Raw genomic sequence first — 18,169 nt, 5'->3', positions numbered from 1 at the left:
TTGTGTCTTTTTGCATCAATGTATAAAGCTATTTCATACTGAATTTTGCCTTGTCCATATCAGCTTATGATTTGGAGATGCACGAAGGACAGGAATAACATGACACATGTTACAGTGTATGGCATGTATCAAACCCTGCATCTATCATCTCCTTCCCTTGATAGGCGTGGAGTAATGCAAACTCTTCTCGGTCTACTCAGTCTGCATTAAAGCAAGAGACTTGATGAACACGTTTCTTCCATTTGATATGGGCGTCAAGAGAAAGAGGTGGGTTTGAGAGCTACTGTACAACTGCAAATATAACTGAAAGCTATACAGTACCTCTCCCAGCTCTGGCTATTGGTAATGCACAGAAAATTCAATGCCTCCAGTTCACGTTCCTTTTATGTTTTCCTTAGATTAAAATAGCAAAGGGTAAGCAAGGTCTCATTGCAGCAAAACTTGTGCAAAAACAGCACTAGGTGTATCACAGCAAAGAAATGTAGTTGGAAGTGATTGGATAAATCGGGGGGGGGGGTGGTTTTGGGGGGCGCCCCCCTGTTTTTTATCCCCAATTTTGCAGCCAGGATACTTTGGTAAATATCCCTCAAATTCCACTCTGCCAAATACACACACAAGTAGATCATTCAGAAAAAAACTACAAATCCAAGGAAAAACAATGCAGAGGAATTACACTAAAATAAAATGCATGCATATTTGTTGCTATAAATCTGGAAGGTGCATAAATGTGATTACGCTTCGTATATTTTTTGGTGAATTTACCATACTGTACAATTTCCCCACTGAATGTGATCTTCGTACGGCTTGAAATCCCCTCATCAGGTCTTTAAGTATCACTAGAATGGCCCCATTTAATATGGTGAGAAGCGGGGAATGCACAGTTACAGTAACAATGCATTACCTTCCATAGAAGTGAATACACGTTAGGTATATACTCAGCTGTGTGTTAGGGAGGTTTGTCCTACATATAGTATGTTTCTGAGCTTAATAAAAAAAATAAGAATATTTTCTTATATGGCACAGAAAATGTTTTGCAAACACACAGAATCCCTGACCCAAAGAGCTGACAATCTTATTTTCCTGTCTGTGGTATGTTTTCTTTTGCCCAAGGTCACAAGAAGAGGTGACACAGATCCTAACCAGCTTCACCCGCTTCACGGCAGCGTTATTACCCCATAGCCACTACTCTACTCATTTTATTCAGCAGCTTTCATTACAAATACCATAATACAATGCGAGATTCCCCTGTAGTACTTACCTGTTATGAAGAGTCTTTCAACTACTTGAAATCAATTCTATGTACAGTATGAAAAGAAATGTAACTTTGCAGTGATGAGATCCTTATGCTCTCAGAGCATAACTACTGTACCTGCAGGGCACTAAGCAGGAAACAAAATAACAATTACACTATACTCATTTAAATAACTAGGCCATGCAAATGGATCAGAATCATTTGTTAAACATGACAGGGTTCTGTCAATTTGTTTTGGACGTGCTGCTTTTTTGCTTTTGGCTTCTCTGTGATATTGGTTTAAACGTGATTGTATACAGAGGATTTCCATTCATATTTGAATGGCAAACCTGTTACACTCTTTACTCACAATGGATATCACTTGCGCGTTAGCCCCGGGAAAACAACTCCTGGGGTGTTCAACGAGGGAATTCCACATATGGTGCATTCATTCATATATTATGTGTTACTAATTGAGTAATGGTTTGCGATTGTCCCAACCAATGAATGCTTTCCAATAAATAAAGAATTGAAGAAACATATACATTGTTGTCAGATAAGGACGATTTGACCGACATAGCCGGCGTTTAGGATATCCTTGTGTCTACCATCTAACCTTTTGTCCATATGAATTTACTATATTAGCATCTACCACTTCTGCAGGGGGACTGTTCCAAAACTGAATGGGACTGCCAGGGACCCCTGCTGTGTTAATCCGATGGGCCATTAGTCTCTGCAGAAATGTCACTGAAATGTTTGCAGCATGAACCCAGCATGTACCCAGCATGTACCCAGCATGTACCCAGCATGTACCTGGGTCTTGTTGGTGATAGCCCCAGATTTTCCAAGGCAAGTTTTAGAATACTCGTCGGCGCACCTGTAGCCTGTCTTCAGTATACCGTTTTATCCGATTATCATTTAACCTTGTGTGTGTGCCTTTACTATATTGCCCTCATCCACCTCTGCTGGAAGGCTATTCCGTGAATCCACTACCCTTTTAGGTTCTTTACATTTCCCGTAGCCGCCTTACCTCTAGGTTTAGACTACAAACTCTTATTGTAGTACAACCTAAACTAATCTTCATGCGCTACAGAGTGTCAATGGGAAATATAGTAAGAATATTTGTTTTTAAATGTAAACAGTAAGTTGAAGGTGAAAGAATAATTAGAATAAAAATACAATTATACAGTGAAAAAGTGTCCAGTGGGGAGAATGTTCAGTTAAGTAAATAAAACTTTACAGAGAAGTGAGAGTGAAAATATATCCGATACTCATCAGTAATGGCAATGTTACAATTCTTCAAGATAGCAACATTTCTCATTCAGACCGGCAATTGACATGTGCTGCTTTCCAATGAGGGTTTCCTTTCCTTTCTACATTTATTTATTTATAAAAAATGTTTTAGCAGGAAGTAATACATCGAGAGTTACCTCTTGTTTTCAAGTATGTCCTGGGCACAGAGTTATGATAACAAATAGTGTACATGGTTACAAATACATGGTTACATGGAGCAGGGTTATACATTATACACAAGACATTGCATGCACAGTTAAAGATAATATATATGATATATTATAGGCTAAAGCTGTAAAATTCTGGGCATTATTGAAATCCCTGCTCTCTGATTGGTTAAAATTCTGGGCATTATTCATTCAGTAAGGCCCGAAATTTGTGCAGCTTGCAATGTGTTTATTTCCAATGTGTTTATTTCCAGCCAATCAGTTTTCAGAACAGCTCTGAGACAGGGCCGGGGATTGGTCAGGAGGCAAGAACAGCTCTCAGACAGGGCAGGAGATTGGCCAGATAGCAGCAGCAGGCAGTGACTCCTCCCCCTCCCTCCGTGAACAGAGCTTCATTTTGAGTTGAGGAGCAAGAGAGAGTGTTTGTGTAGCTGCAAAGTAAGTGGCTGTCTGCAGTGTGTTTGTAGCTGCAGGTTTTCTGTGTGTGTGTATGTGTATGTGTATGTAGCTGCAGCTGAAGAGTTTGTGTGTGTACCTGCAGAGTGTGTGTGTGTGTCTGCAGTGTTTGTTTGTGTATGTGTGTAGCTGCAGTGTGTGTGTAGCTGCAGTGTGCGTGTGTGTGTGTGTGTGTGTGTGTGTGTGTGTGTGTGTGTGTGTGTGTGTGTGTGTGTGTGTGTGTGTGTGTGTGTGTGTGTGTGTGTGTAGCTGCAGTGTGTGTAGCTGCAGTGTTTTTTTTGGGGCACAGAATTGATACCGCAGGTAAGCGGGTTCCCCCGGACACAATAAAAAATAATGGTCCTTGATAGAAGGAATTTGTAAGATGTATGTTGGAATCGGTGATGGGGGTGTTAAAAGTTGTGAATAAAAACACAAGTCTGAGGTTATATTTTGCAGAATAGACAAATAAGTTTATTGCTTGTGCTGTGCACATGCAGAGGAGAGTTTCAAAATAAAACCCTCCCAAAGACATGGTAGCATACAGGCATTATTTATACACAAAATACTAAACCCACGCCCCCTCTACAAGGTTGCGTGTCGTCACTACGTAAGCGTAAAAGGTAAACAAACTATGCACACGAACACATCGAGTTAATAATATTATTATGGGATGCATATTAGAAATGAAATGATTCAGCTATATTCCTTATACAAGCCGGTGACTTTTACTCTACATACAGAACACATTGCCCCCCCCCTCGGACAGTGCATATCTGTCTCGTATTTTCATAACATTGGCTCTTAGCCCTCATTCTCAAGGTTTTGTCAGTTAGCTGCTTGGTTTATTCTCACTTGAAAGCTGAAAGCAAAAACCTCATTCAAAAACGTCCATCTCATAACCCGTTCACTCAGACAAAACCTAAGATGGATGCTGACTTTAAATGGTTGCATAGATCCCAGTGCTGTTATGTCAGACCCCCCCCCCCCTTACGTCATATTCTCACTTTGTCACTCCCTCCTTTTTTATTCTTATAACATAGCTTTTGAGAATTAAGTTCATGATGATAGTCCAGGGATAACTCAGAGGACAAGGGCGCGTGCCCTTCACTGTCATAGTCTCGTAAGGCGCTGCGGCCAATATGTCTTTTGATGAATTGAATAACTCTGGTCGGCATCTTCTTTCTTCACGGTACTGCTGTTTTCTGGCATCTGTAAAGAGTGGCATCCGAATGGGGGAGGGGGTCGCACACCTGTGGATCATACCTTTGCAACACGTGACACACACATATAACAAGTAACACTCCCACACATCCAAGCATTCAAAAGTTTTTGCTCCAAGTGATCTAAGCCATTCACCTAACCCCAAGGGTGATAATCTGTCACTTCCCTTTGTAACCCTCTTTTGAATCTCTTGTATTTAATCAAGTTCATGCTGCACATTGCTACACTGATCTGAAATAAAAACACAACATTGTTCTTTAATCAAAACACATACCCCTCCTTTTGAAGCTAAAACATAGTCTAAAGCAATTCTGTTTTGTAAGGCCATAAGACTAATCTGAACCTGTTCTTGGTTTAATGATAAAATTAAAACCGCAAAATTAAGGCCACATCCTTCCTGTAAATTGTTATCTGACTAAACATACATTTTTACACAGGTTTCATTAGTTGGTGGAGACACTTGACCCATAAATTGATTCTTGTTCCTACTGTGTGATACACCCTTTAAAGAGGTTCCCTTAAAAAAATTGGAAAAATACAGAAATTATACACATAATACTAAAAACCTTATTTTATGCAAGCAACCTTTCTTTGGGTATGCAGTTGCTAGATAAAAGAAATGGCATCTATCTCTATCATCATATATTTTCAGAATCATCACAACATTCTATTACTGAGAATTGAGGGGGTTTGGTATCTGTGGAAGCGAAATGCATGATCCTCACCCTGCACGCATTGTATACATCATTCACTCAGAATATCAGAACAGACAATGTCTGCGATGGTCAACATGGCTGACTTATGATCCTTTCCTTGTGGCTGACACACGCCCCTGGGTGACCCCCTCCTTTCGGTGGAGGTGCAACACACTTCTGGATCAAAGTTTTGCTGCACATGACACATACTGCTGCGGCCGAGTTTATTCGAGCATTTGCCCGTTCTCGGCCGCAGCAGTAACCTGGCGCGCGCCGGAGGGTGCCGGGCGCGCGCCGAAGCAGCGGAAGAGCGCCCTCCGATCGGGGCACTCTCCCTCCCGCTGCCGGGTCCGCCGGGTCCCCCGGAACCCCCTGCCGCCGTCCCCCACATCGCGGGACACCAGGGCTCCCTCGGGGAGCCCTGGACGCACGTGCAGGGGGCACAGGCACCCGATGACGCGTGACCGCGCATCGGTGATGCGCGGCACGCTGAGGGAGTGCGGCTAGCATGCCGGGGCATCCCCTGGCTTGCGGTGCTAGCCATGCTGCAATAAAGTGTGTCGGTAGTGTACATAGAGAGTGAAGAGTACTGCCAAAACACATACAAGAGCTTTCACAAGCCACGCTTCCAGGAAACCAATCCTCCCATCAAGGCTCAATTGTACATACACCTTAAATTTCTAACTTAACACACTCTAAAGAATAAAAATATTGAGTCTCTGAAAAAATGAAATGTTCTGATAAAACCGGGCCTTAGCCTGGTGTCTTATTTTCCTCGTTGGTTAACGGTTAGAGTTTTGACTCGGCAAGACGTTAACTTGCTGCGGCTGTGCTTTAGGTGACTCTGGTCTTTGGTGGAGCTGGAACGAGCTTTACGTGCCGTGGGTCAAGGAAAATGACTCTGCCGCTTTAATTGCTGTATTGGTGGTTACTTTAGGCTTTTTCACCTGGGATGAATAGCATGCTTGCGCAGGAAATATGACTATTAACCCCCTCTCGAGTAGGTGCACTTTCAACTTTGCCTAGAAAGACTCAAAAAATGTATTAGTTGCATACAACTTATTGCTTTATTACCAATAACATGGTCCTTAATTTGTTCCTTTGGACTGCTGATAGTCACAAGTCATCCCATATGTGTCTCATAGGGAGATAATTTATACCTAGGAATAAATTCTTGTATCACTGTGTTTACTCCTGTCTTAGCATCCACATATAGACAGAGGTATTCCCTATTAATGTTCCTCAAATTAAAACTAAGTAGCCAATGTGAACCTGACTTTGATACAATCTAAGTTCCTGAAACTTTGGGGCTTCATCCCTTGCCAAACCACTTGCTTCCATAATTAATTCTATCCTGTCTGCAGGCCATATCCCTAAGACCTGGGAAACTACCAGAGTTTGTCCCAATCTTCAAAAGTGGGGACAAAAAAAACACTGTCTCAAACTGTTCTCCCACTACTATCCACTGTCATGGAAAAAATATTCCCTCCCAATTAAGCAATTATTTTACCCATACAAATTTCCCTAGCCCATCCCTATCTGGCTTTTACCCAAACACTCCACTGTAACTATTCTGTTAAAAAATTGAAATGCCTTCTACATAATGCATACCTTATTCACTTATGTACTACTTTTGCAACTATGTATCCCCTGTATTTAACCCTATACACACGACACACCCACAAATGAGAGGTGACTCCCAAATTCATCCCTTCCTGGCAAACCCATTCTAGATTACACAGCAATTTTTGACAATAACCACTGCTTAGGGACACCTTTGGAAAAAATAAATGGTTAAAAGTTATAACATACCTCACATATTCAGTTAATAGACAAATGATTTTGTATAAGACTTCACACTAATGTCTTACTTTATATAATCTCTTTGCACAGTGCTGAGCACACGGTCAGCTTTATAATTCTAAAGACACTGCATATTCATCTGACTAAAGAAAAAATATTTTCTATAAGACTTGTTTCCGGGCTAAAGAGCCATTTTGTTTCTGGGCGTTTCGCCAATTGACCCTGAAAAGATAAGATAATGGTACACCACGGCTTCTTCCTGAAAAATAACAATTATTGGAATGGAACTTTTGCTTAAAGTTTAAATACATGGAGCTTTATCCAGAGCCCTAAGAACTAAATTTTTTATGGCCTCTCAAAAATTAATCAACAGGCTTTTATATAGCTGAGGTTTATATAACTTCTTAAAACACAAATAACTCCACCCGCTCATGCTATCTCCCTACACTCAGTTCTTTTTAATGCCTTCTGTTTGAACTTTTATAGTTTCACTGACTTCATTCACTACAAATTTATGCTATCTTGTTGCAATTCTGTCCTTTCTCAAGCTACACAAACCTATTTCTCTCCATTAATCAACACTCACAAGTCTAACCCTCACTAACTCTTCCTTCATCTCACCTCAGGACTTTTGCTGACTATTTTAAGAAAGAGGTTGAATCCATACACCAGAACATTCCCTCTTTTTCCTCCTATCCTACTTCGCTTCCTACTCTCTTCCTGCTTTCCTTGACTTTTTTTCCACTGTCTCAAAAGAGAATGTCACCATCACTGTTGATCTCCTCTCTCCCTCTAATCTGCTACATTTCCATTCTCCTTAAAACATGTAATAGTTATACCATGACTCAAAAATAGCAGGCTTGACCCTACCTGTCTTTCTACTTTAAGTACTGAACTTGTCTTGTATTCTCTTGCTTGCTTCATTTTCTCAACACCCATTCTCTCCTTAACCCTCTACAATCTGACTTCTGCACTGCTCCCTCCCTGGAGACAATTCTCATTAAAATAACTGATGACATATATGCTGCCCACGACAGAGGTCATTACACTCTGCTCCTATTACTCTCTGCAGCATTTGCCTCTGTGGACCACACTTTTCTCTTTTCTCTGTACACACTCTCTCTAAGTGACCTAATAACATCTCTTGGGTTTAAATATCACCACTATGCTGACAACACCCTCATTTACTTTTCAACCCTTGACCTTACACCTGCCATACAAACCTAAGTTTCTGAATGTCCTACTGTTATCTCATCCTGGAAGGCCCTCTTTCGCCTTAAATTTAACATGGCAAAAACAAAGTTCCTCATACTTCCTCCCAAACCTGACTCTTTTATCTCCTTCCACATTACTCTTGAATCTTCCATGCAGTAGCTCAAGCACGCTGCTTAGGGGTCATTCCCTCAACTCCTCTCTCATATTCTCCTCTTTCATTCAAAACATTTCTATAACTGTCGCTTTTTCCTCCACAATATCACAAAGATACACCTGTTCCTCTGTTGCTCAACTATTAAAAACTCTGATTCAGACCCTCATTCTCTCCCCTCTTGATTACTGTAATCCCCTGCTATCCCAGCTTCCTGACTTTCACCTGTCTTCCCTACTATCTATCCCAAACGCTGCTGTCAGAATCACTCTACTCTTTAAACTCTGATTCTGCGTTTCCCCTCCTGAAATTCCTCTCCTGGCTGCTAATCAAATCCTACTATTTCTGTACACTTTCCCTAACTACCAATTAGATTGTAAGCTCCTCAGAGCAGGGACTTCTCTTCCTTAATGTTACTTTTATGTCTGGATCACTTATTCCATGACCTCTTACCTTTACCCTTTGCTACCTATATGATTACGACGTGCACCACTTCTGTGAAGCGCTGTGCATATTAATGGCGTTATATACATGAAAACATACAATACAATATATACTTCAAACAATGCTTATGAGCTTTTACCCACATTTTTAAACACAAAATATTCCCAAACATATCCTTATCCTATAGAAATAAAATTGAAATGTGTTTTTACTCGTTAAACACAATACAGAACACACATAATACAAAAAACTTCTCTCATACACAGCCACACAACATCACAAAAATAACAAACAAATAAAAGAAAGACATTTCTCCCCTATTACCCAACAATTTCACCCTGCAACTATATTAATAAAAGTTTTCTTCTCTTTCTTTATTCTCATAAATAACCTGAATTTAAAACTACTCTGATGCTCCGGAGCTTTTTGAGTTAACTTTCGTATCTGAGCACATTCCTCGCGCTGGAGAAAAAAGTGGGGGCATGCTCTGTGCTGCTGCGATTTTGATCCTCTTTCTTTCAGACCTTTGATTTCATTGTGAGCAAAAAATATTCATGTTTTCGTACGTACTTGCAAGTTTTTGGATGGTGATTTGTGCACACAGGTGATACTTAGCATGGTTTATCTTTCACACAGGTAATCATTCAGGAAAAATTCATTAGGGTATCAAATCCATCTAACCACTCTCCATTAAGGGCGCAACAATTTTACTTGCTGGCACCGAAACTTGAGTTTATATCAGGAAATGATTTATAACCACTTATTGCATGTGGGGAAATGGAAGGAAAAGCTTATACGTTCATAACTGATTTCTGCGGCATCCGCCAGCCGGTCACGCCATGCTTGACTTTATCCACAAAAACCTCATAAAATCCAAAGATTTATACTGCCACAGACACACAGGGATTACTGAAAGTTAGAAGGTTCCACTATGAGCCCTTGCGTTCGCATTCTTACGAATAAGAAAACCGGTGCGGCTGCTCATAGCTTCACGCTTCCTTCCATAGTAATTTATTGCAAACAAACTTTTTTCATTGGGGTGGCATGTTTTTCACTGGGACTTGCATGTGTATTTTCATTTGAACTTGCATGTATTTTCATTGGCCAACAAAACATATTTATATTGTCTCTTCTTGTTCTCTGTATCCATTCTTTATAATCTTTGTCTGCAGACACACAACCTCTAACGGCAAAAATTTTTGAACTTTGGTTTCCCATTATTCTCCTGTTACAGTAATCACATTTAATTGACCTGTACAATACACCTGATACAATAATCAGCGCAAGCTGATTACGTACAACTCTTTTGGCATGTTATTGTTCTGATTTTTTCACCATAATTATACCTAAGAAAACACTTAAATTACTTCAGCGGGTCCAACCCAGTCCTGATAAACCTTATACTTCTATAACATGGATACAGATAAGCCCTTCTAAACAGATATCCATAAATAACCTCATTTGGTATGTTAATGACAAGACAGAGCAAATGTACAATCAGGGACCCTTCCTGCTCAGACAACAAAAATATTTATCACAACCCAGGACAGTCTGAAAAACAATCCCTTAAGCATACAAACACTCACCTTCATCACCAAAACACCAAAACTTTTAACGGGACTCTCACCTTAATCCCAATAAAACTTAACATCTATAACACTTTAAAATGGATACAGGAACAGACAAATAAACTTATTTGACACTGCTAGGTTAACCCGTCAACCCAGATTGAGACACCCTTCAAAACACATCTCTCTACACATCACTCAAAACAACTTTTTAAACTCAGGCTTTCCTCAAAAGGTGCCTTTTACCTTGATTCTTACGAGCGCTCAGATTTGAGTGACCGAGGAGTGGTTTTTCCAGGTGCTTTGCTTCCGGTATTTCTGGGTTTCTATTCTGGGCGCCATCTGTTAAAAGTTGTGAATAAAAACACAAGTCTGAGGTTATATTTTGCAGAATAGACAAATAAGTTTATTGCTGGTGCTGTGCACATGCAGAGGAGAGTTTCAAAATAAAACCCTCCCAAAGACATGGTAGCATACAGGCATTATTTATACACAAAATACTAAACCCACGCCCCCTCTACAAGGTTGCGTGTCGTCACTACGTAAGCGTAAAAGGTAAACAAACTATGCACACGAACACATCGAGTTAATAATATTATTATGGGATGCATATTAGAAATGAAATGATTCAGCTATATTCCTTATACAAGCCGGTGACTTTTACTCTACATACAGAACACATTGCCCCCCCCTCGGACAGTGCATATCTGTCTCGTATTTTCATAACATTGGCTCTTAGCCCTCATTCTCAAGGTTTTGTCAGTTAGCTTGGTTTATTCTCACTTGAAAGCTGAAAGTAAAAACCTCATTCAAAAACGTCCATCTCATAACCCGTTCACTCAGACAAAACCTAAGATGGATGCTGACTTTAAATGGTTGCATAGATCCCAGTGCTGTTATGTCAGACCCCCCCCTTACATCATATTCTCACTTTGTCAGGGGTGTGATGGTAATATGGGGTACGGAATACCTCATACAGTACTTCTTTTTTATTTGACACCACTTGTGACAATGAATGCTTTGGTTATGTGGAACAGTAGGAGGAGTTAGGGGGGAAATACTTGATTCACATTTTATGCCTATCATTTTCCTACATGTCCTTTTCAGCAATAACAAATGATAATTGTGAGCTATCATAAACATAAAATGACACAATAATTACACTGTAACAAATGAAAACTTCGCTCTACCTGGATAACCTTTTAATAATGTTTTAATTTTTGAATGATTAATTAATTGTGGATGCTGGCTAGGGATTCCTAAATATATTTAAGTAATACACTCATCAATGAATAAAAAGGATGAGCAAGATTTCTACATATGAAGCAGGCACACACAAGTTTTAGAATACTCGTCGGTGCACCTGTATATATGCTTACACTGCAGCTATCTATATCCACACAATGCCGCCCTCTCTGTGTACACACACACACACACACACACACACACACACACACACACACACACACACACACACACACACACACACACACACACACACACACACACACACACACACACACCTACACCTACACTGCAGTGACACACACATGCACACTGCAGCTACACACACACACACTTTGCCATTCAATGCTCAAAATAAAAGAACCAATTACAAACAAGATCCAAAGCCATCCAAAAATAAGAAAATAAAAACAAATCAACAAGTAAACAGAAATAAATTATCAATAATCAATTAATCCAATCCAAAATCAATTACACAATTCACACTTTAAACACCCAAACTAAACATTATTAAATAAATGAAAGCTCAAAGTAACCACCATCAGCCAAAATCTAACTACCAAAAAGAAGCCACTATTACAAAGCAAGCCCCCTGAAATAAACTATTTAAAACACCACAAAAAAATACATCTAAATAAATAAAAATAAAAATTACATTGCACAAACATTTCTAAACAAACAAGCAAACTACATTTAAAATACATAAAAACAAGTATTTGCACAAACAACCATTGATTGTCCCGGTATGTATGTATATCCATAGAGACATACATAAATACAGGGGCAATGAATGGGTTCAGAATTGGTACTGCAGGCATGCGGGGACCCCCGGACACCTGCGGGACCACCCTGAGACCCCTGTGGGGCCACAGACACCCACGGGGACCACCGCCGGCCTACAGTATCATTCCTGTGCATAACCTGCCCCCCAAAAAAAGATATTTGATGTATGTTAGGGGGGTTGTTGGGGGCACAGGGGGTGGATGATGTATTAGATATTGTAATGGTTTATTGGGGACCTAGGAGATGGGTAGTGGGGCTGTTGTGTGTATTTGTATTTATTGTGGGTAACAGGGGTGGATGAAGGGGGTATTAGGATGGCTGTTTAGGCCTACCGGGTGGGTAGCTAGAGGGGTTAACCCCTTCATTACCTTAGCAGTATTAACCACTAAGGTAAAGAAGAGGTTAAGTCCACCCACAGCACACCCACAAGGCCTAAACACCAACCAAGGGCCAAATACCCACCTCACCCATCCCCGCTACCCACAATAAACCGGGCACATGTGTTTAACCCCTTCATTGCCTTAGCGGTTAGCCGCTAAGGTAATGAAGTGGGCTGTAAATGCATTTTTCCTGCATCGGGTTCATGCCAGGGGTCTCTGGTGTTGGTGTTAATGGGTATCAGCACCGGAGACCCCGGCATCAATCCGATGCAGGAAAAAGGCCTGATTTTTTCTAAGTTCCCTCTCTCGCCGCTCATCGCCGCTCATCTCCACCAACTTGCCAACGTTTTGTGACGTGCCAATTTTGAGAGGAACTCTCAATTCTAGAGCGGCGATCAGCTGCGATAAGCTGGTCGGGGATACTAGAATTGAGCGTGTTTAAAAAACTGGCGATGAGCGGCGAAAAGTGGCTTATCACCGTGCGGGTGCCGGTAACAATTTTCGGCAAAAAAACGCAGATTTTTGCTGTTATCGCCAGCTTCTCGGGGCTTACTGAATTGCAGTAGGCTTTTTTTGCGAGAAGCTGGTGATAAGGGGCTTCTCTGCGCTTTCTGCACGAGGCCCTAAGTGTTTAAATAAGTGTCTATTGTGGTTTCTAAAAAAAATAAATATATATATATATATATAAAATAAAATCCATTTATGCTGCATTGATCTTTAATTTTTGCATCTCTTAATCTCTGTTATTATATAGCTCTTTAATCATGTAAGCGTTCGATGAGCTTGCAAGCCAGAACTGAAAGGGTAAGGCTTTTGGTTTCAAATCAATTGTTAGTTGATTATAACATGAGATATAGATTAGATGCCATATATACTGAGCAGTGCTATTCCACAAGACTCGTTATGGCCCAGTCACTTGCCTTATAGAGACATGTTTTGTACAAATACTACTGGGTGGAATTCTTCTGTAGGTCGCAGAGAGATAGCCAGGGTAAATACATTATGAAAATAAGCTACTGCTTACAAACATGGTACATGGGATGATTAAGACCCACAGATTTGTGCAAATATAAGCATTTGCATAACGTAAGATAATATTAGTAGAGTGTATGAGCTGAGTTTACTATTTAACCCTCAATTACTGGAGAGACATGAAACCCATTGATTTAATGCTCTGCACTTCCTGCAGACATCTGATTCTCTTTTACATTCTGAATAAAATGCACTAGGATTGAAAATCTAACACGCAATAACAACTAATGCAATGAAAATATATGATGACGCATGTAATTACATATTTCATTAGTGGCTCAAACCTATAATAACTAAAGATAGGATATTACAGAAATCTAATGTTGCACCTAATAATATTTAGTTGCAAAGCAGTATGTAGAAAATGCACAAGGCTGTCCTGATAAATGATATTTTATATTGATTATTCTGGAAAACAGATGACTGCTGGGGGATTTTAGGACAGATGTGAGCTGCATCTCACCATTGAAATGATGGTGGAATAATGAATTGCAACATTTTCCCGCAAAATTAGCGCATGTAAAATGTTGTATCAGTTGAGCTTGTGTGAGCCTACAAACCGAGCTCACGTTTCTCCATCTGCTCCTGCTGTGGCAAAAATAAAAAATAAATATGTGTTTTAGTGCAAAGAAATGGATTGAGATCCGCATACAGATGTTTAAGGTATATTCTAGAGAAATAATATATACTGTATGTGTGCCAAGCAAATCCAACAAAACCGTAAACCCTAAAAAGAATATTAATAGTATTTGTGCAGAATTACGTTGCTCTGTATGGGGACCCCGAAATGTTTTTGATGCAGCATGGATATTTCATTCCATAGGTATTATTTCACAGTATGAATATTATAAATCACATTACACTAATAATTGATGTTCACTAATATTGGCTCTAAGGAAATAAACAATACTCCTAATTCTGATTTCATTTAAATGGTATTCAACAGAGATGCGGCAAAAATAATTGCTAATAAAGTCTTCATATATACGACGCACTTTATTGAAAGTTTGTGTTACTTTTTAGCACTGCAATGCTGACGCAACACATTTCTTTTTCAATTAAATCGTAGTACACAGGCCTCTATATATCAAGGCCCCAGAAGTAGAGTAGCAAAGAAAAAAAAATCCTCTTGCTGTCAGTGAAGCAAGTATTATTGAGTGTTATTTTACCCTGGTCCTGACGAAGGTGTGAAATAACACTGAAATATTGACTTAGAAATAGAACAGATTTTTTTACTAACTGCACAAGACGGGTGTGCGGCATCATCTCCTATGCACACTAGTTAACTATCATAAATGCAGTCATGAAAATAGCCTTTTTTTCCCCTACTTATTGGATTTCTTGCAAGTCATTTTGCCTCTCCTCAAAGGGTTCACAAAGTCAGCAAATTAGAAGGTTTTTAGGAAGAAAATGTACCAGAGACCCAGCGAATCGCCAGCATATACGACGTGCAGTACCGGAAAACATCTTTACATTTTGACAAAACAGATGTATAAGATGTACAGTGTAAAGAAGTCATGCATATCCCCAAACTGTACTTATTTACCAGGTACTGTGCATAGATTATGTTGTATGTCCTGCTCCCATTAAAACCAGCGGTGCCTATTGTACCTATTTCTGCCCGTGTGAGAGTTGAGGAGCGTTCCATTGCTTGTCTCCTATTGGGTGAAGCTATGAACCAACAGCCTGAAGATCAATGACTAATTTGATATGTGATCAGCATGTTGTAAAAAATCTGTCACTACCTTTATTTTACGTATGTGGGTATTAGTATATACAAATAACGTCCAAAAATACAAGTGCCTTAATGGTAAATGATCTTTGCAAATAATAAATTGCATGTGCTATGGAGTCTACGTAGGAGGTGCTTACTTGCTTGTAAGCTTCTGTGTACCACATGGAAGAGAAAAGTGGACGTGTACCTCTGGTCATGGGACCTGCAGCATTTGCTTCCACATCCCCTTTCTGTGGGCCTCCGGCTAACCCATCCGCAGGTCTATAGAGGCCTCCTCTTTGCCGGCCAATGCCCATCCGGACCGGGCCTCTGTTTCATGGGCCTGTAGAGTCCTGCTACTCACCAACCGCTTTCCCTCCAGTCCGGGTCCAACTTCCGCGGGGCACTAGCGGGCCCATCCACAGGCAAGCCAACGTGGCATCTCACTGTCCCCCACACCCATTACCTTCCTATCACCCCCACCCGCCAGGCCCACTACCTTCCTATTCCCACACCTCCAGGATCATTATTTCCCTACCCCTCCATGCCCATTACTTCCATAAGCCCTCCACCCCAGGCACCTATATCCCCCCAAGGAATATTACCCCTATATGCCACCTAGGCCCATTACCTCCCCAAAACTTCTCCTTATGCCCCCCGCCCATTACCTCTTTATACCCTCCCCACCTGTGTTTTGTATTTGCCCATACGTCTTCCCCCCCTCCCCACACCTCCCTCTAGACCCATAACCTCCCTCCAGACCCATAACCTCCCAATACCCCCAGGTCCATTATCTCCATATACCTCTACACCCCAGGCCCTATATCTCCCTATACCACCCCCTTGCCTATTACCTCCTTATAACCCCTCAGGCACACTACCTCCTTATACCTACCCCCCCAAAGCCTATTACCTCTGTATACCCCCCATCGGCCTCCCCCCATGCCCACACTTCCACCCACCTCCCCCATACCCATATATTCTTTTACCCCTAATGATCTTTCACCATGAACACACCGCCCTTTACTCCCAACCGCTTTTCATCCATTCCCATACCTCATGTTACCCTCAGCAGACTCCCCCTACGTCCATACACTCTCCCCCCCCTCCACTTTCCCAAGGGTGGGGAGGACTCTGCTTCTTATATTTCTCCTGGGCACAACGACTTCTGTTGGCGGCCTTGCACATATTATTTGACTTAAGCTCATGTATTTGAATAACTGCCAGCTATTTTAGCTGCTTCTCAGTTCTCTTTGGCCATTTTCCTCATATTTAGCGCTATTTCTCATTTAGATGCCCCCCCAGTGAAAAATAATCCCTCTCAATCTGCCGATATTTTATATATGTATCTTTATTTATATAGCGCCCCCCACAGTGAGCTCAGCGCTTTGCAAAAGAGACAAAACAATACAGGTAATTATAATACAATAAGTGCAATCAACAAAATCAGACAATAGGAAAATTAATTTCTCTCCGGGAGAGTTTACAATCTATGTGATATAGATATTCTTACCGAACACCCTGAGTATGTTTAATAGGAGATGAAGAATCATTTTTGCAAAGACAGTTGTGAGTTGTGTGTTGTGTGTCACGACAGTTGAGTTGTGTGCATTTTCTATTCGACCGGAATTCTTTTTTTTTGTTATTTCTGGGTGTCATCTGTAGCCCATTCGCCATAATTAAATAAGGAAAAGAGGACTTCAGCCCTTTTCGCAATATATTTTGGGACAAAGCTGCTTAAGTCACCTCTTTGGAGCATATTGCGTATTGCCCTTATTGTCAATGTATTCATTTTGCGCCCTGCACACCAACGTTTGACTTGTTGAATGTCAGTAGAAGCAGTAAGATGCACCCCAGTGTGAAACTGTTACAGATGTATCCTCCATGTCCCACCGTAAGGGAACAACGAAGCCTGCTGCATCTGCAATGCTGGTGACTTCGTATTTCTATCATCTAAATGTTGCGATCAAATTCCAGAAATAGACACACTGTAGAAGAAACCTGTTATGTTATGCGAGCGGAGAATATGAGTCTGTTGATATTTGGTTTGAGGGCATCTGTCCAGTGGAAAGGTTGAAACCACCTGAGAATGAAAACAAAAGAGAATGGTTAGGGTTATTTTTGCATCTGAGTGTATATGTAAAACAGAAAAAGATACGGAGTACAAAATGGTTGTACTCCAAAAGAAAATTCACTTAAATGCACACTACCTATATTTAAAATGTAACTTTTAATGCTAAATACTTAAAACATATATTACCGAAAGAGTGGTGTAATAAACAATAAAAATAAATTAAATAGTATGAACATATGCACCAAGAGACACCTCTCATATATAAGTACTCCAGTATATGATTCCAACTGAAGACTTAGAGGCTAGACAAGGTGCAGCCAGCCATGGTGAGCAATAAAGCCCACCACTTTAAATCACTAGCCCAATAGATAAATCCACAAAGTCAGCAGCAGGGATTGAACACTAAATGCCCATAGATAGATAGTAAATCCAAATGTTAGTAACAATATATCCGTGAAACCATTCCCTCTCTGCTACACTGTTTTTAGATATATGGCTAGCCTAGGAAATATGCTGGAAAACACTGTGTTAAAACAGCCCCATAACAGGGGCTGATTACATAATCACGCGCCCAACGCACGTTTCCCTCCTATTACGGAGCTTCGTCAGGGATTATTTAGTATGATTTAGTTGACCACTCCCTCCTCCCTCTCTTTTGTTGCTTTATATGTAAAACAGGATAACATACATTTTCTTTGAGTGCACTAAAAGGTTC

General features: G+C 40.6%; 1 protein-coding gene across 2 annotated transcripts in view; it reads right to left on the bottom strand.

The window, feature by feature from the left end:
* Positions 1 to 16,735: 16,735 nt before the first annotated feature.
* LOC142493851 (adhesion G protein-coupled receptor F5-like) overlaps positions 16,736 to 18,169 on the bottom strand; it is an 89,349-nt gene continuing 87,915 nt past the window's right edge. For both annotated transcript variants that reach the window (XM_075598502.1, XM_075598503.1), the window contains one exon: positions 16,736 to 17,463. In XM_075598502.1, the coding sequence (XP_075454617.1) occupies positions 17,390 to 17,463 (74 nt within the window). In that variant the 3' untranslated portion in view covers positions 16,736 to 17,389. The remainder of the gene's footprint in view (positions 17,464 to 18,169) is intronic.

This window comes from Ascaphus truei, chromosome 4 (genome assembly GCF_040206685.1).
Source record: "Ascaphus truei isolate aAscTru1 chromosome 4, aAscTru1.hap1, whole genome shotgun sequence".
Lineage (NCBI taxonomy): Eukaryota > Metazoa > Chordata > Amphibia > Anura > Ascaphidae > Ascaphus > Ascaphus truei.
Note: the sequence above shows the minus strand (reverse complement) of the source record. Positions and strands in the feature narration are given on the sequence as shown.